At 40.3% G+C, this 20,221-nt stretch overlaps 1 protein-coding gene across 3 annotated transcripts in view; it reads left to right on the top strand.

The window, feature by feature from the left end:
• LOC133396537 (CUB and sushi domain-containing protein 1-like) overlaps positions 1-20,221 on the top strand; it is a 620,476-nt gene that overhangs the window by 520,068 nt on the left and 80,187 nt on the right. For all 3 annotated transcript variants that reach the window (XM_061666524.1, XM_061666517.1, XM_061666531.1), the window contains 7 exons: positions 10,282-10,398; positions 10,488-10,601; positions 14,021-14,116; positions 14,914-15,117; positions 15,886-16,010; positions 16,407-16,503; positions 20,028-20,132. In XM_061666524.1, coding sequence (XP_061522508.1) covers positions 10,282-10,398; positions 10,488-10,601; positions 14,021-14,116; positions 14,914-15,117; positions 15,886-16,010; positions 16,407-16,503; positions 20,028-20,132 — 858 coding nt within the window. The remainder of the gene's footprint in view (positions 1-10,281; positions 10,399-10,487; positions 10,602-14,020; positions 14,117-14,913; positions 15,118-15,885; positions 16,011-16,406; positions 16,504-20,027; positions 20,133-20,221) is intronic.

Genomic DNA, 20,221 nt, shown 5'->3' with positions numbered 1-20,221 from the left:
AATTTATCGTGTATAATGCGCATTTTTTACCCCCAAAAATTGTCAAAAGTCAATAGTGCGCATTATACACAGGTAAAGGAGAAAATGAAAAAGACTTTCACATTTTATCAATGTATGCCGCCATCTAGAGGTTATGAAAAATATGTACACTTTCATGCCTCTATGCCAGCGCTCCCTAGAGGTTATGAAAAAGTTGTACTCTTTCATTCTAGTATGCCACCTAGACATTATGAAAAAGGTGTAGACTACACTTTCAATCCAATATGACATGGGTACATATGACTGCATATATGTACAATTGTGCTCATAAGTTTTCAAACATATGAGCACAACTGTGTGTTTTCTCATTTACGAAATAAAAGTAGGGCTGTGAATTTCAAAATAAGAGCAAGTCACTAAAAGTCACTAAAGTATTGTGTGTTAAAATAAGGTGTTTAACTTCAGAATAATTATTTGAAAAAAATAACAAAATACAGCTAATACTTAATGTTTTGATCATTTGGGTAGAAGCAAAATCCATCCATCCATCCATTTTCTGAGCCGCTTCTCCTCACTAGGGTCGCGGGCGTGCTGGAGCCTATCCCAGCTGTCATCGGGCAGGAGGCGGGGTACACCCTGAACTGGTTGCCAGCCAATCGCAGGGCACATACAAACAAACAACCATTCGCACTCACACTCAAACCTACATGCAATTTAGAGTCTCCAAATAATGCATGTTTTTGTGATGTGGGAGGAAACCGGAGTGCCCGGAGAAAACCCACACAGTCATGGAGAGAACATGCAAACTCCACACAAGCGGGGCCGGAGATTGAACCCGGGTCCTCAGAACTGTGAGGCTGACGCTCTAACCAGTCGACCACCGTGCCGCCAGAAGCAAAATCATGCATTGTAAAAATGCTTTACACATAGGTAGAAGGGTTTTCCAGAATTTTGAGGTCAACTTTGGGGGTGCGCATTATACATGGGTGCGCATTATACACAAGAAATTACGGTACTTTTACTTTAGTCATATTATACTAAAGTAACAGTACACTTACCGGAGTAAATGTTTTGGCTACTCTCTGCTAATCGGTGCAGGGTAACAATCAAGTAGCAATTTTAAAATGAACACAATAGAATGTTTAATAAAATCTCCCTCACGGCAGCAAATAACCAAAGTGGGTTTATATCATGTTCACATCCATTGATGTTTTATCATGATAAAAGCTTTTGCTGTCTACCCGGCTCTTTCATACACAAAGTCACTGTCATTTGTAATTCAAGAGCACACACAAAAAAGATGTTTACAAGGACGACAGTGCTGCAGCATGTACTTTTTTATTTTTTTATTTTTTTCCACCAGCAGTGAAGGTAAAATAACAATTCCTCAAGTTGATGCCTTGCATGGCTTCATTCAGCAGTTCTGCATTCAGCTCGATAAATGTTAATTTTGTGAGATTATATGAGTGGAGTATTGCGTGAGATACATTATGAACAGAAGCTGAGTATTGATATTGTACTCTTGACAGAGCTTATTCATGAAAGACCACATCATGGGGTTATAACCCATATTAAACCTCTCCTTTAGGCCTCATGTAAGTGAATAAACCGCTCAAGCTTTGTCAAGAATGATTAGACTCCTACCAGTCACGAAAGTAGCTACACCCATCCATCCATTATCTGAGCCGCTTCTCCTCACTAGGGTCGTGGGCGTGCTGGCGCCTATCCCAGCTGTCATTGGGCAGGCGGGGGGGTACACCCTGAACTGGTTGCCAGTCAATCGCAGGGCACATAGAAACAAACAACCATTTGCACTCACAGTCATGCCTACGGGCAATTTAGAGTCTCCAATTAATGCATGTTTTTTGGGATGTGGGAGGAAACCGGAGTGCCCGGAGAAAACCCACGCAGGCACGGGGAGAACATGCAAACTCCACACAGGCGGGAGCGGGGATTGAACCCCGCACCTCAGAACTGTGAGGCTGACGCTCTAACCAGTCGTCCACCGCGCCGTGTAGCTACACCCATACATTCAAATACAGTTGTCCATTGTTATATACACAACAGTTGTATAAAAAATATTGCATTTGCTCTATTTCCTCATTTAGCTACTGATTCCTTCCACTTCCATCGCCGCAATTCTTCTCCACGTTGACTTTTCTCACCACATAGTTTGGGCACTTCTTTTTCCCTTTCTGTCTCTGTGTCTCGGGCCAGCTCCTGGGGGCTCTTAGACCAGGCTCATTAGACAGGTTGAGACCCCCTTAAATAATACAGCTCCACTTAAACTCCCTCCGTCTCCTCTCGTTTCACCTTTCGTCCCTGTGCAAGGCCCCTTTTCTCTTTCCCTCTGCATGTAACGACTTATCACCAACTGTCTCTCCTGCACTGTCTTTCTCCCACCTCATCTGTCTGATTTACTCTGTTGCTCTCTGCTGCTGCTGCTCTGTCTCTCTCTCTCTCTCTCTATCTCTCTCTCACTACCACACAGACCTCCCATCTTGAAATGCTCTTTTATTGGTTCCCATGGTAACTAAGAACTGTTGCAAGGAAGAGGGAATTCTTCGTGACCGTTGATGGACGCTCTCTCTCTCTCGCTCTGGCATGTGTGTGTGCGTGTGTGTGTCTGTGTGTGTGTGTGTGTGTGTGTGTGTGTGTGTGTGTGGAGGGTGGGACGCACGAGGGCTGTGAATTCCACCTAGATGGATCACGTACAGTAATGATAACTGAATGCTCAATGTTTGACTAGCCTTAAAGCGTAGCGCTGGCAGCGACCACGCTGACGTCACTGCGGCTTGTCCTGCGCGAAATTTGCGTTTATACTCGAGCGCAACCCACACCTGCTGTTTTGAAAATGTGCTGCAGTTCTCCTCCAAGTCGGGGGTGTCGCTACAGCTGGTATTGGCTCAGACACCACAGGGTGGAGTTTCCGCTGCATTTTATGGCCAATTCCGGTTGCCGTTTTTACTTTCCGGAACAGGGAACAAAGCAACAACAATGGCGACTGTGGAACATTGCCTGCTAGAACAAATGGACCTCGATGACCAGATGATGTGTTTAATTATATTGTAAAATCGATCAAGAAGGCGGCGGCGTAGGTGGTATGTGGAACCAAGGGGAAAGCTGAGTACATCATCACAGCATGGGATTAAAACGGACCAATCAGCAGAGATGATCTCTGCGGCATTCTGTGTGCGGCGACAATTTGTGCCGTGTGGACGTCAAGTGTCGTATAAGGGCCGTGCGGCCCAGTGCGTCAGTCACGTGATGTATAAAGAGGCCTTAACCCTCCGCAGACCGCTAACATCAGATTGTCCCGATATGAAAAAACCCTCATCAGTATAAAGAGGCCTTTAGAGTTTGGTCAAATCTTACTAAATCTTACTAATGTGAAAAAAGTTAACCTGTGTGACTATCGGCTAATCTACGTATTCACACGTTTATGTTAATACAGTGGTGCCTTGAGATACGAGTCACCCAATTTATGCGGTTTCCGAGATACGAGCCAATTTAAAAAAAAAATTTCTTGACTTGCGAGTGCAAACTTGAGATACGAGCCCTCAACTCACTTCGTAATGTGCAGCAGTTTGGAAAATAAGGAACAATTCTTCGAAAAAAGAGTTCAAGCTGTTTAATGCCACTGCCAGTTGAAGTTTACTGTCAAACTAAACAAAAAAATCAAAGAGTTACACAGTGTGAATTTAAAACAAACAAATAATCTTTGCCTCAAGAATGCCCCTGCTAGCTTAATGCTAACAAAAAATGGAAAACACAATTGACTGGCTAAAACTTGGCATCGATAGTTATGGTGTTTTAATCCTTTATGCAACTAATATTTGGACACAACAGGTGGAGCAACAAATGTAGGCATTTTTTTCCTTTGCGTAAAACAACAAATTTTTACAGCAGCTTACAGTCACAGTAGTTACTATTCTTGTTCATTTGTGTTTGCATGACTGCATTATACAGCCCCCTAGTGGCCAAAACAACAGAAGGTGCAGCACAATAAATTGATAGAAGCATCAACTCATCATGCTCAAACTGTTTAATTCTTTACATTGTATTTAATTATGTTATTACTAGAGATGCGCCGTAAATTTGGTTACGGAAAATTGGCCAAAAGTGCAGTTTCGTTTTTCAGCCGAAAGACTTTTGTTGTCGAAACAACATGGCCAAAACATGTAGTTGTGATGACGCAAGGGAAAGCGCCCCTCTCTGTATAAAGCTCAGAGGGGCCACCAACAAGTTGGTGTGCTTCATAGGCGTCTTAGTCTCGCTCTTTTGTGGCTACGAAGGTCCGTGAAAATGTCTTAATTAGGTTGACCGATAATAAAACGGTAAAGATACATATCTCAAAATAACTTTGATAAATATTTGAGACTCGGTCAATAGACTTTGATAGATCGCATTCATCCATGTTTTGACAGATAGTTAGAGTAGCCGTTAATTATGCCATTTGCTCCGCACTGAACCAATAATGTGGCGTCAATAGAACCATGCCAAGCTAGGTTGACGCACACAGCACATTAGCAGCGAGATGCAACAGGCGTAGCCTATTGCTGCTGCCGTAGGAAAGCACTAAAGAAAAAGAAAATGAGTGTTCCCTCAGAAGAAACAATGAGAGACATCCCAAGAAAGGCCCGAAAGTTTGGCAGTGAGGATTTATTTTGGTTTCATGAAGTCTGATAGGAAACAGAGTAGCGTGCATCTCCCACCCAAAAAAAAGCAAACAAACTGAATCGCAAACAACATGTTACCAGTTAGCACTATTGACAACATTCAAGTGGATGCTTAAAGTGATGCACCCTCGTTAACAACTCCACTGGGCATAAATTGGAATTGGAAAACTTAAAAACATTTGTGTGGTCAGGTTATTCATGTTTATGAATACAGTAGAACCTCAAATTAAGGGACCCCGATTTAACGGACAGAAAATAGTGTCCAGTTGGAACTCAAAATCCCCCCCCCTTCCCCCCATGCACCAGCGAGGTAGGTTTGGATAAACTTGAAAACTTCCATCCATCCATTTTCTGAGCCGCTTCTCCTCACTAGGGTCGCGGGCGTGCTGGAGCCTATCCCAGCTGTCATCGGGCAGAAGGCGGGGTACACCCTGAACTGGTTGCCAGCCAATCGCAGGGCACATACAAACAAACAACCATGCGCACTCACATTCACACCTACGGGCAATTTAGAGTCTCCAATTAATGCATGTTTTTGGGATGTGGGAGGAAACCGGAGTGCCCGAAGAAAACCCACACAGGCACGGGGAGAACATGCAAACTCCACACAGGCGGGGCCGAATTTGAACCCGGGTCCTCAGAACTGTGAGGCTGACGCTCTAACCAGTCGGACACCGTGCCAACTTGAAAACTTTTTAAACATTTTCAAGCTTTTTATATTTATTTGCAATCATTGTACTGTGCTGTGTGTTTCTAGGCCACAGATAAAAAAGTTTTATTTAATTTAATTTAACGGACAACACATTTAGCGGATTCCCCCCACCCCCCATTAGTACGTTCAATTGAGGTTCCACTGTATATACATGTTTTATTTGTCTAACACACTTTTAGAATGTTCCATGTCATGTTCAACTTTTGACAAAAAATATTTAAATCAAAAGGTTAAGAGTAACAGGAAACATTTAGGAAAATGTATTTCTTTTTTCATATAGTGCCATGTATCGATATCGACTGATAAGAAAAGAAAATTGTGATAGGATTTTTTTTCCTCATATTGCTCAAACATACCCATACATTGTTGGAATGTCAGTGCTAAATAAATATTTTCCAAATTTATATTTTATAATTTTTTATATACAATATTATCGAGTGGTATTTTTCCTCTTAAAAACACAAACACATTTTTTTAAATTTCTATTTCTTAAAGTGTGAGTGTGCAAGACGAGTTTGAGGTTATTTTCTTTCCTGTGATGAATCTAATCCCTGGAAAATATAAGTCATAATAAAAAGTATGTTAGCTAGTTTTGTTAAAAATAAATAAATAAATATCAACTCCAGGAGGAGCTTCAAGATAACCTTAACCTTTGGGACATTTTTAGTTTCTTTTTTGTTTCACCATCATCACTTTGCTGCAGAGAATTATGCGTTTATGTGTGTGCGTTTGTTGGCGATTGAACGCCCATGAGTCTCAAATGTGTGTGCGTGTTTCAGTGTGTTGTGAGCATGAGTGATTAAAGCCCATTTGTGTGGAGGCTTTTTAGCACCTGAGCTTGGAGCAACACCACTGGGATATTGTGGGTAGATCAAGAAAGCACCTCCAGACCTGAGGGTTAGAATGTAGCATCAGAGCAAGAATCAGTCCAGAAAATATCAGTCGGTGTGGAGATAAAGAGGAGCAGGAAGAAAGCAGATGATTACTCTGATGGTTTATGAAGCAAAAGGGAAGGGTGGAAGGCAAAGTAGGGCACCAGAGGCCAACCATTGCATTTGCCCGCAAGGAAATGGAAACAAAAACAATTTTAGCTGTTTTTTTTTTTTTTGTATCTATTTACTAAGTGAGCCTCATCCAGGAAGCCCATTCATATTCAAAGTTTGTGATCTCTTAACAGATGTTCAGCTCAGTGATGTAGTTTTTGGAATGGTCATGTTGGAGCTCAGGTGCAGTGCATGCAGAGTGCTCAACACAGTACCACTGCTTACTGCTTGGATAGGGACAACAATGCGTCTGAAGTTCTTCTGCTTAGTAATGTGTACAGGTTTTGAGACCACTTCAGGGTCACACTGAGGAATGTCCCCTTGCAACACTGAAAAACGCCTATAGTCTTTTAGGTAGGCCTTTTAAGCCCTTCATGCAATGCACATTATCCACACAAATGTCATTGCTAGTCAGGAGGTCCCTGTGGTCCAGACCTCAATATATACGTATGTATTTTGTACCCTCAGGCTTTTGTTGTTATTGTGTGTGGATGTGTACAGTATGTGTTGCCTTACCTCTCAGGTCACTTGACCAGCACCTCCCGGAGGTAAGAAAGTCAAAGCGAATGCTTAGAGGGGAAAGAGTCTTTTCCATTGCCGGTCCTAAACTGTGGAATGACCTGCCAGTGCACATCAGACAGGCACCCTCACTGCCTATTTAAAAAAAATATTTCTATATTCCTTTATATTTACCACAGGAGAGAATGTGCCATTGTTTTGGTGTCTTATTTATTATTATTGTTTTAACTTTGTTATCGTTTCATTGTTTCTAAATTATGTTATGTTGAATTGTCTTCTTGTATATTTGTATTTACTGTGTGTACAGGACTTTGTTTCAGTTGCGGTTGTTCACAAAGTGCTATATAAATAAAACTGAGTTGAGGTCAGTTCTTTTTGTGTATGTGTATTAGTAGCAGCTCGTCAATAGAGGGCGCGAAGACACCACTCCACCACGCAGGCTCGGCACCATATTAGTTTCCTTGAAAATATACATGGTAAAATATAAATATTTTAAAGGTCCCATAATTTGGCTGTTTAGACCTCCATAGAGTGACTTTCTAACATAGGCTTTCTATGAAAGTGTCAATTTCATTTAAAAAAAACACATTTGTTTTGTCATACGAGTTTCCAGAAAAGGCCCCTCTGACGGCTACTTCTGTTTGACCCAGTTTTGTATCCGTCTTGTCCATAATTGGCTAAGACCACCCCCTTTTCTCTGATTGGTTGCCTCCGTGTAGAAGACCCACTTGTGAGAGCACACCTGTTTGTTATGTTGACTGCGCTAACTCGGAGCGTAGAGGTAGGCTGAGGTCTTCGCTAGATAAGCTAGATAAATTCGAATGACCTGATTTCAGGCATCAAGACAGAAAAACGCCTGGAACTCAGGAATGCGTGGACGATTTGAATTCATATTTCACATGTTTACTGAGGCACCATAGAGTCAATATTACATCCCAAATGCAAGAAAAACTTGGTTTGGCCAAGTACGGGACCTTTAAATGTAAGTATACCATTTTTTAGATGAGCAGGATAAATGGTATACAGTTAATGATATGTCAAGTTTTTTTTTTTAGTTGTCTGAAATGACACATTTCCAGTCTGCAGTGCTGAAATTTTTGCCCATGGACTCTCAATAACAGTCTGACATGTGCAGTAGCTCCCTTTGCAATGCAAAAGATCGGACTGTTTGTTAGGTTGGTTTATTTAGTGAGCCGGTGAGTGAGCAAGTGTACGAGCAAGCGAGTACAGTATATACTATTTGTGCAAAATGATAAATGTGTTGTGAGTTCTCTGGTTCACAGAATAGTTCCAGTCATTAAAACGTGCCTTAATAGTTTGCAAACTTTTGTCCTATTTAACACTAACCTTCTGTACTTTTTACAACAACACATTCATTTTGTGGCTGTATTTAACTTGCACTGCCCAATGAAATGATTAATGTACAAATCCATAGTTTTAGGACGGAGACTTTTCTTTTTGATGTTATGTAACAAGACTTTGAGGGCCACAGGGGTCCTAGTGATACGTGGCTACAAAATAATTTTTTTCTGGAAAACCAAACTGATTTTTTTTTTTGCCTCCAAATGCAGCTGTCTCGATTTTTTTTTTTTTTTTTTGTGAAACATGAGCATAAAAGATTAGAGAACCACCACGTCTGCCAACTCTGAGTGTAATGGGTACATTGCTCCCAGCTACAGAAAAGAGAAAATCAAGACACACAATTAAGATCTGTCCGAATGCTTTATTGCAACACGATGTCCCTAAAAGCTACAAAAAATTTTTTTTTATTTATTTTACATTTATTATGAAGCATGCAGTCATTTAGATGTTTAGACATTTTAAGATTTCTTTATTTATTAATATACTATATTTGTTTGTTTAAATATGTTATATTGTAAATATGTTTTATATATTTTTACAGGGTTGAAATAAATGTAAAAATATTGAATTAATCATTTTAATTAGTTGTCTTTAAAATATTGAAGTTATTTTTTTTCACTGATCCTACTGCATGTAGCATTAAAAAAATGCAAAATGGCTAATATGTCCTGCGATTGGCTGGAAACCAGTTCAGGGTGTACCCCGCCTCCTGCCCGATGACAGCTGGGATAGGCTCCAGCACTCCCGCGACCCTTATGAGGAGAAGCGGCTCAGAAAATGGATGGATGGATGGGCTAATATGACATAAAATGTGTTAAATGTGTGTTTCTCGCCAAATGCAATGTGGATCACAGTTAAACTCGGCTGACACGAGCAGACCCAGGCAATTTGTACTGGCTGTCTGTGTAAAATCAGAATTTGACTCGCGAAACAGTTGCATATTACAGTCAGTGAACAAAATGTATTTTGTGAATGAAGGCAAATCCAAAGCATTACAATTACTCATGGGTATGGGATTGTCCAACACGGGATTCAAAATATTTACTAAAGCTATGTATGAGCAACATCATTTTGTTACATAAATAAGTTTCAAATCCCTTCTTTCTGTGATGTTTATGTGAAATCTCATCATTAGCCTACATACAAAAGCAAAAAGGTGGTCTATGCAGGCTATGGAATATAAAAACTAGAAGGGATGCAATGTCAACATTTATTTTCATTTCTCCAACCCTTCAATAAGTCTAGCATGGACACTTGGTGGATGAGTTTTGCATGATCTTGATGAAGTTGGAGAGTGCAGCCATGAGCCACCAGTGAAATACAAATGCAGTCTTCAGCAAAATCTCCCAAAATTGAGTATGCCATTTAGCCTTTGATACAACTCATCACCAAATTGGAAAAAAATGGTGGCGTGTGTGGCATCTCACTAACAATCAGACAAAAAACAGGATAATGCAAGGTAATTTGCATAAGTGACAAAGTGTATTTTAAGGTTTGTGTTTGGCATCAAAAGTTAAATCTGAGACAGATCAACATTTCAGCTTGTATTTCCAGTTTCATATTTGGAATTTACCTATGTTAGCGGTGTAACCAACATGTAAACCAGATAGCAGTCTATGGGTGAAAGCTAAGCAACAAACCACTGTTAGTGTAACAAGATCCAGTTGTCAGAAGTGAAAGTCATGAACATGAAACAAAAATCGTACAGATTCTGTACTACAATATACAAACCACTTATTTGCAGGGTCGAAATTTGCCTAAAAGTACGAGACGAGCCTTAAAAATGCTCGGGGGTGGGCTGATAAGACAAAGATGAATCTTTATCAATATGAGGAAAAGGCTAAGTTTCTGCTGTGACTCAAACAGGTTCTTGATTGGAACATGTCCTACCGTTCTACTACAAAGTTTTATTGAAATCTCTTGTGTAGTTTTTATGAATAATCCTTCCACGTGCGCAATCCTTAATCCTCTTCCTCTGTTTTTGTAGCCCCATGTGGTGGACAGTATGGAGGATCTGAGGGAGTAGTTTTGTCTCCAAACTACCCTTTAAACTACACCACTAGACAAATGTGTGCCTACTACATTACAGTGCCTCCACAGTTTGGTATGTGAATAATGGCATTTAATAAATTACGAAAACCAAAGCTTCACAATGTCCTCATTTTCTTGTCTGTTCCTTTTCCACCTCTCTAGTTGTTTTTGGTCAGTTTGCCATTTTCCAAACTGCGATGAATGACTCGGTGGAGCTATTTGATGGAGCCAATGAAAACTCTCGATTGCTAAGTTCTCTGGCGGGATCACATTCAGGTGAGAAATGATAAAGTCCTATATTTTTGGGGGTATAAAATGCTATTCATGGAGAAATGTCATATTAATTCATCGCAGAAGACAACAGCTCTGTCTGAAAACCTTCAGTGGGTTGATCTACTCTCCTGTCTGGCCTGCAGGAGCTTGAAGAAAGCTTATGAACATTTGGTCCAATATTTAGGTTGCTGAAATTATTAATGTCCCATTGGTAGCCTGTAGGACTGGGACAAAAGTGCGGACCACTGGGCACCAATTTAGACAGTTTCCAGGTGTCTCAATAACATTTGTGTGATATGCTTTTGTCAAAATACTACAAGGATGATAGTGTATGCACTATATTTCTTATCTTGATGAAAACAGCTTGTTTTCATCATCCCTCATACCCCCCCACATAGTACTGGGCCAATGGTGAGTCCGGCTTTCCTTGGTAATGACGACCAGTGGAATATGGGCTTTTCCTAAGACTTGGCTTGCTCTCCTTTAATAAAGCACTTTACACAAAACATGACATATTCATAATAATAATAATAACAATATAATGAAAGTAATAATAATAATAAAATTAGTGGCACGGTGGGCGACTGGTTAGAGCGTCTGCCTCACAGTTCTGAGGACCGGGGTTCAATCCCCGGCCCCGCCTGTGTGGAGTTTGCATGTTGTCCCCGTGCCTGCGTGGGTTTTCTCCGGGCACTCCGGTTTCCTCCCACATCCCAAAAACATGCATGGTAGGTTAATTGACAACTCTAAATTGCCTGTAGGTGTGAATGTGAGTGCAAATGGTTGTTTGTTTATATGTGCCCTGCGATTCGCTGGCAACCAGTTCAGGGTGTACCCTGCCTCCTCCCCGATGATATCTGGGATAGGCTCCAGCACGCCCGAGACCCTCGTGAGGAGAAGTAGCTCAGAAAATGGATGGATGGATAATAAAATTATTGTATCATTATAATTATAATAATAATAAATATTATTATTATTAGGAGAGTAGGAGCATGACACTTTAACTTTGAAAGGCCTTACATCACCAGACCCCAACCTTTTTTCGACCACTAGACCAGCATAGAAATAAATGAAAATAAATTATTAGATATACAACTCATCATGCTGTTGAATGTACTTGTTGGAGCAGTTTTTTTTTTTTTTTTTGCTTCACCAACCTATATGCAAGCCTGTTGAGACATATTACACATGTGATTTTCAAAATAAAACCGATTTCAGACTGATGATCAATAAAATATATATTATTTTCCGACCGACTGGCATTCGTGACCCACCATCGAACGGCCCCCACCCGCCCGCCTTGCGCCAGTGTTCATGCGCGCGGCAGTTCCTCCTGCCTGCGGGTTCGTCTCAGCTATCGAGGAGGGCGCCTGCCTCTTTCTGCTGCACAGCGAGACCGAAACTGTCGAGACAGTTTCATCTTCCTGGGGTACTTTACTACAGCCTCTGACGCGCATAACAGGAGAAGTGATGGTCGAGGGAAAGTCGACGGGAGAATATGCGGAAGGCCAGATTTGACAGGGAGCGCCTACATTTTAGGGTTGCCCCTTCCAGAGTGCATAGCTGGCATGAAGGTACCTACAGTAAATGACAGACTTGAAAATGATGACAAAATGACAGTTTGTGTGTTGACTTGAAAATGAAAATGACAGTTGATAGGAGAATCTGCACAGCTACAAAAGTGAACAACCGTGCGCCTCTTCCCCTCTTACACAGAAGGGAGATTTCTTCAATTTTGTTGACATTATTACACATTTTCTTATTGATTAAATTTCTATCAAAAGACAGTTAAATTGGAGCCGATTTGTTTACCTTTATTCTATACTCTACGTACAGTGCAACTTATTCAACTGAAGTCATACCCTTATTCATGCATTCCCAGATCAAATAGCAATCAACAGAAGCAACTCAACCTTTCTCACTGATCTCTACCCGTGTGATTGTTCCTGCATCTGAGTCTTCGCAACATAATCCGCTTCAAACAGTTCAGACGTGAACCCACCCTTTAAAGATGATGTTTCTTTATTTTATTTTTTTTTAAGGAAGAGACACCATAAATTCTGCTCTTTAGGAGTTCCCCAGCACATCTTTGTAAGAGGAATGTAATGAAATTGCCTGCAAAAAAAGCCACTCTTGGGGGCCGTGAGACCACAGCACCAGGAGGTGTTACCACAGTATACTGTATTTGCCAGTGATGTATTTAGTGAGAATCCATTATTGCTCATCTTTGAGACGGCATCAGCCTCACTGGGGCCGTGCAAGATGTAGCAGTAGGCTACTGTACTGTATTCTACATACCAATCCATACATATACTGCAAACTTCATCACAGTACAGAGTAACACCTTCAGCGTGGCTTTAAAATCCAACTATCTATGCAGCCATTAACGGTATGGTAAATTGTCAGGTATGTGGTGCAGTTGAGAGATTATTAAATAAAATGAATATTTTTAATGACGAGGAAGATTCTTTAGAAAGGGAATTGTGAATATTACTCTACAAATTGAGACATTCAACAGTGACATTTTCTTCTGCCGTAGCTTTCTAGACTATAATGTGATGCAACAGTAGATATCTAATTAATTACAAATCTGCAATAGCCTGTAAAATATATTCATTAGAACATGAGGGTAAAAACAAATTTTAAAACGTGCAACCTCTCTGTTTTTACATGTCATTTCATCATTTGCATGGATACGAAGTGTAGGTTTTATACTAAGACTAGTCCCTGATAAGGGGGATCATGTGATGCTACTTATTCCAACTGTGATATATCAAACTTAAAATTGGCAGTTTATTGAATGGTTGACTTAATTTTAGTTTGAAATTATCCTTTTGACTAATGTAGATGGCAGAGGGGGGGAAACGATATTTACTGTATCTTTGTTGTGTGTTTCAGGTTTCTAGAATATAAGAAGGAAGTGGTGTCTGTCTTAAAAGTTATGTTCCTGAAGGAGTCCTTATTATAATTGATGTTGTTAGGCTTTATCATTGTTATTATAGTACTTCTTTTTCTGTGGTGGCTATTCACTGATCTTCACAAAAGTAGTCGTGAAGAATAGCCACTGCTTGCCATTTTTACGTGACTCAGAAAACGTACAGAGAAAAGGCAGCCACATTGAGATGTTAGATGAAGAGCTGCATATGTTGGCATACTTCATTCTTTGAAGCCTGAAATCAGATCCTGGTTGCACACCAAAGGATGGGAAGATGAAGAAAAATAAGTTAGCATTAATTACTGTATCTTTGTTGTGTGCTTAGGTAGTTAATGCAGTTGGAAGAATTTGGGTCAAATTTAACTGTTCCTGCATATATATATATATATATATATATATATATATATATATATATATATATATATATATTCTTTTTTTTTTTTTTAAACCAAAGATTTTAAGGGTTTGTGTCATTTATTTTTCCCAGGAGAGACATTACCCTTGGCAACTTCCCATCAAATAATGCTGCGATTCAATGCCAAGAGTGGCCAACCAGCTAAAGGTTTTCACTTCGTCTACCAAGGTAATGCTACCAAAGCATTTTCTCTTAATGGGCCTCTTTCACCAATAATATCATAAATGTATTTTTCAACTAATTTCCTTGAGAGTGCTGTCTGATTAATGGTGAGTTGTTAAAGAAAAGAATCATTCAAACCCATGTTTTTAAATCCATTTCCTTGAAAGTAGCAATTAACGGGGAGCAACTAACCAGGATCCCTCGCTGTACCTTGGTCACAAGGTACAGCGATACCTTGCACTTGGTACCGATTGGTACCTTGCACTTGACTTACCTTGCTGGCTACCTAGCCACTCTAGCTTCACGCTGTGTCGGATCAACTTCCTCCCACTATATTTCCCGCTGTGCCTTCTCCATTGATGGCTCCTTTTCGGCTTCCATTGAAGCGCTTCCATGTTATCCGTGGAGCTCATTGGAGAGCTTGGCTAACCGCAAGCCTTCTTCAGCGGAGGGCCAATTGTTTTTTTTAAACAAATTTATGGAGATCTTGGTGAAGCTACAATGCACACGTGTGCAGAAGTCAAAATGGCGGCGTCAGAATAAAGTAAAACATATTTTATTATTTGACACTGCGAAAATTCTGCTTTGGGATTTTTAAAAAAAATTGGGATTTGCTAGTCAATCCAAGTCACCATTGATTTGTTCGTGGCACTACAATGAACAATAATAACTGGAAGGCCTTAAAGGTATTACGTAAAAAGAATTGTTCATGAGGACTGGTGGTGAATGAGGCTCATTGAATTGAGTTATATTGTGATTGTTCCACCTTTTTCTCATACTCTGTAAATTACTGCTGTCTGAAGCTGTGCCTCGGACGAGCGACAGTCAGTGTAGCTCGGTGCCAGAGCCTCGATACGGCAGGCGTATCGGGTCAGAGTTCTCGGCCGGCTCGGTGGTTCGTTTCGAGTGCAGTCCGGGATATCTGCTCAAGGGATCCAGTGCAATCCGGTGCCAGGCAGTACCTGGTGCTCTGGCACAGTGGAATTCAACGACGCCAAGCTGTATCGGTAAAGCACTGAGATATACACACACTGGCCACAACATTAGGTACACTTGCGCAATCTATTGAGAATCAATACAGGAGCTGCACCAAAAATTCAATCTAATCTTAAAATAACCATGCGCTGTTTTGACTGACCTTGTCTAACAGGTATTTATTTGAAAACATTTTTATTTTTGTAGTGGTATAATTCTACCATGTTGTACTGAGATGTTTCTCTTATTTGGGTTAGCCTAGTCAGCCGCTTGAGAGAGTCAAAATATTATAATGACTTTATTTTTAGCATGTAGAAGGTGTTTACTAATATTTTGCCTTTGCTTGTAGTTAAATAAATTTATCAAAATGTTATCCAATCAGTACGATACAGTAAACCGCTACACCACTGCTAATTACAACCTCAATAATCGCTATATTGTTAATTATTACCTCGCTGAGAAAGGTAGATTTATGGCACTTTCTATTTTTATTCTCATATTTGTCTGTAACTATACAATGTTCAAAAGCTCTAAATCATCATCAAGACTTTAATACTAATGCTGTCCAACAAAATGTATGTCTGTGTGACATTTATTTCTGCTGCAAATACTTTTAATTGTCACTTCAGTTTAATAGATCAGATGGAGTCACTTTGTCTCCTCTGGCTCTGTGTCGTAATCATTTGCACACTGTATTTTGGAAGGGTGTACAGTAATTTTTGAACAGCCTATCATTTCCCCCCAGCTATTTGTTTAATAAGCTTTACGAAAAAAATCTGTAATTTCTGTCTTCTCTTCAGTTCCCTGCAGTGGGAATCTGACAGAGCGCCGCGGCACCATATTGTCTCCTGGTTTTCCGGAGCCATACCCAAACAGTCTCAACTGTCTGTGGAGAATCCATGTCAGCGAAGGAGCTGGGATACAGGTGAAGATGTGACACAAGATTTTAACATGGATTACAGACTGTAAAAAGTATTTTGCTCCCCAAAAAATAAATACAAAATTGTCAGACTTTTTTGCCACAAACAAACACAAGTAGGGAGATAAAGGCGTTCCAAATGTGAATAGTTGAATTTGCGATTGCCGAACCGCAAATATGCGGGGTTCGACTGTATTTGAGTTACATTGGAGCCACTGGGAGACATGCCGCAATGCCACAGCTGCTAAGTGAAATGATAAGAAAAGAAATGATGAGAAGAAAAATGTGCTTATTTCATGCATAATTGTATCAGTGACAATGCTTGATTTTCAATATTTATATACCAACTGTGCTTGGGAACCTCGATGCAAAATGTGTTTATTTTCATTATTTGCTGTTTAGATTCAAGTGATGACATTTGCTACTGAGCACAACTGGGATTCTCTGGAGATCTACGATGGGGGAGACATGACGGCTCCTAAATTAGGGTCATTTTCTGGTATGACAATATGCTCACACACACACACACAGGTCTATGATAGATGGGATATGACAGCTCCTAAACTATAGCTTTATGCGCACACCCACACAAACACACACACCGAAAATATATGATGAATTAGCTATGACAGTTATTAATCTTTGTGCACACACATGTACACACATAACACTACACACCAGAGATATATAATGGATGAGTTGTAATACCAAGAAATGTGATATTATCTTAAATGTCCTTTTGATGCGTTAAGAAGTCCTCTGTGGCAACAGCGAGCAGGAGGAGGAGACGAAAGAGCGGAGAAGCTTCACTTGTACTTTGAGTGAAGCCTGGAAGGAGGGAGGGAGGACAGGGAGGGGTAAAGAATAATCTAACCTTTACAATTTCCCAGCGGTGTTTCCCCTGTGACCTGCCCCAAGCACATACCTGTCACACACCTATCACACATGAAACATGCCGCCCACTGGGCAGCACACACGCAAATGACTGTGCCCTTCTCCGCAAGGCACACTGGGGAGCCGCCCACTCTAACCACAGTGATCTGATGTTTGCCACAGAGCGTGAGGCCTGATGAGGATTTTCTCATAGAGGGACAATCCTCGTATTTCCCAGCTTGACTTGAGATGTAAACACCACTTAAGGCCAGAATCCCACAGTTTATGCATATTTTAACGCTATCCTAGACTTACAGGCCACACCATTAGGTACACCCTGAGAATCTAATTAGGTCCAACAGAAGATAGCTATCAAAGATTCAAAGTTTTAATTGAAATCTGGGATTTGCAGTTAAAAGAAACAACACTTTTTTTGTCATATATGTTAAAATTGCTGCAATTGGCTGGCGACCAGTACAGGATGTACCCCGCCTCTCGCCCGAAGATAGCTGCGACAGGCTCCAGCACGCTCGCGCCTCGAGTGAGGATAAGCGGGAAGGAAAATGGATGGATGGATGGATGTGAAAAGTGTCTCTATGACCTGACAGCTAATTTTACAAAAATGTTGTTTAATAAACTTGGGGAAGGGACTCAAATGAGGCAAGATTCTAATCTTGCTAGCATTTTGAAACTTGCATACCCTGCCTTTAGCATGTTTATTATTGTGAACTGTACTGCATCATACTGAAAGGTGATTTAATTAGTTTGAGTCTTCTTTCTAGCTAAGTGTATTATCGTTAGCCTAATAGCATAAGCAGGTCATTTTAAACCTCCTGTTAGAATATTAATAAATAATAGGCATGCGCTAGCTAAAAGTTGTGTGTGTTTTTTTTTTTTTTTTAAATGTCTGTGTACATTTTCAGCCTTCTAGGTCATGGGAAGACGCAAAGGTTGACTCGAGGCAACTGGTCTCTTCTTTTTTGTTGAATTTGTTGTGTTTTTTTAAATTATTTGTATTGTTTTCTAAGAACATTTTAAAAAATGAATTAGCTGTTCTTGCTAATGATTTATCTAATCCAATCCAATCCACTTTATTTATATACCACAATTTAAACAAACAAGGCGGCACGGTGGGCGACTGGTTAGAGTGTCTGCCTCACAGTTCTGAGTACCGGGGTTCAAATCCTGGCCCCGCCTCTGTGGAGTTTGCATGTTCTCCCCGTGCCTGCGTGGGTTTTCTCCGGGCACTCCGGTTTCCTCCCATATCCCAAAAACATGCATGGTAGGTTGATTGACAGCTCTAAAATTGCCCGTAGGTGTGCATGTGAGTGCGAATGGTTGTTTGTTTGTATGTGCCCTGCGATTGGCTGGCAACCAGTTCAGGGTGTCCCCCGCCTCCTGCCCGATGATAGCTGGGATGGGCTCCAGCACGCCAGCGACCCTAGTGAGGAGAAGCGGCTCAGAAAATGGATGGATGGATGAATTTAAACAAACACAAGGTGCCCAAAGTGCTGTACAATGCAATAAAAACACAGCAAAAATATAAAATAAGGATAAAAACAATAAAATAAAATCGAATGAAATAAAAACTACAGAAAATGAAGTAGGTAAAATCAACATAAAATAAAATGCCCTGCACACACAACGCAAATATATCACGTCAGACACCCTAACTGGTGTTAAAAGCTAGGGTAAAAAGATGGGTTTTAAGCAAGGATTTAAAATGCGACAGTGATGAGGCTTGTCTGATGTGGAGTGGTTCAATATTCCACAGTTTTGGAGCTGCAACAGCAAATACTCATTCACCTCTAAATTTAAGCCTGGCTCTGGGCTCTGTCAGGAGCAGCTGGGAATGTAGGGGTGCAGCAGCTCAGAGCGGTAAGATGGGGCAAGGCCATTCTAGGCTTTAAAAGTAAGTAAAATAATTTTAAAATGAATCCTAAAACAAACAGCAGCCAGTGGAGTGAAGCTAAAATAGGTGATACATGCTCACACTTTCTCCTGCCAGTTAAAAGACGAGCCGCAGCATTTTGAACCAGTTGCAGACGAGCAATGGAGGACCCACTCACCCCCATATATTGTGCATTGCAGTAATCCAGCCGAGTGGTCACAAAGGCGTGGATTACTATTTCAAAGTGCTGTTTCTGAAGGACCGGTTTGATTTTTGCTAGCTGGCTTAAGTGGAAAAAGTTAGATTTAACCACGACTTTCATTTGGGTGTCAAACTTAAGATCAGAGTCCACTTTTACACCCTGGTTATTCATGATGGACTTTTGATATTGTGCTAAGGGACCCACATCAACTAGGGGGGGGGGGGGTGGTCAAAGAAGTGCCACTAAAGACCATGGGCTCTGTCTTTTTTTCATTCAAATTTAAAAAGTTAAGAGACATCCAGGCCTTAATATCATGTAAGCACTCTAGCAATGGCTTAGCTCAGTAGAAGTCTGACTTTTTAAGGGTGGCATATATCTGACTGCCATATGCATAGCAATGAAAAGAAATACCATGTTTCCTGAGAATTGAGCTGAGTGGGAGTAAATAGAAGGAAAATAAGAGAGGGCCAAGAACAGAACCCTGTAGCACCTCATGTGAAAAGGTTCACTGAGACAGGTAGGACCTGAACCATTCAAGTGCTGTACCCACTGCTTCAAACGAGTAATCAGGCTGTCGTGGTCCACTGTATCAAAAGCTGCAGTCAGATCTAAACGTACTAGGACAACACAGTGACCAGAGTCAGTAGCTAAAAATATGTAATTAAAAACTCGCTGATTCGGTGCTGTGCAGTCTTTTAAAACCAGATTGGAAAGGCGCAATCATATTTTTATTTATTATTTAGTTAGCATTTATTTACTTATTATTATTATTTTTTGATTTATTAAATTTTTAGAAACCTCACTCAGTTTCATGCACCACAGCAACCTCTATAATAATAATAACAATTGATTCAAACGCTATCTTTGTCATAATAATGGATACAGCTTTTGTGTTTAATATTATTATATTGTGTAAATCCTGTATACAGATACATAATGAAGTGACTGGTGAATGTCGTGTTTAGTATTTTGTATGTAATACTTAGAATTTTATAAGAATGAAAAATATTCCTGTCTTTTGTCATTCATTCTTTTTTTTATTCTATTTTTTTTGCAGGAACTACAGCTCCTGCCCTTCTTAACTCCACATCCAATCAGCTTCTCTTGCACTTTCAGAGTGACATTAGTGTTGTGGCTGCAGGCTTTCACCTTGAATACAAAAGTAAGTTAAAGCTTCCAACATACACAGAAAGAGATGTCTGATAGCCAGAAAAACAACAGACTGCTAATGGAAAACAAAGCATGCTTGAA

The sequence above is a fragment of the Phycodurus eques genome, chromosome 2 (assembly GCF_024500275.1).
Source record: "Phycodurus eques isolate BA_2022a chromosome 2, UOR_Pequ_1.1, whole genome shotgun sequence".
Lineage (NCBI taxonomy): Eukaryota > Metazoa > Chordata > Actinopteri > Syngnathiformes > Syngnathidae > Phycodurus > Phycodurus eques.
This window is presented reverse-complemented; position numbering and strand designations above follow the sequence as displayed.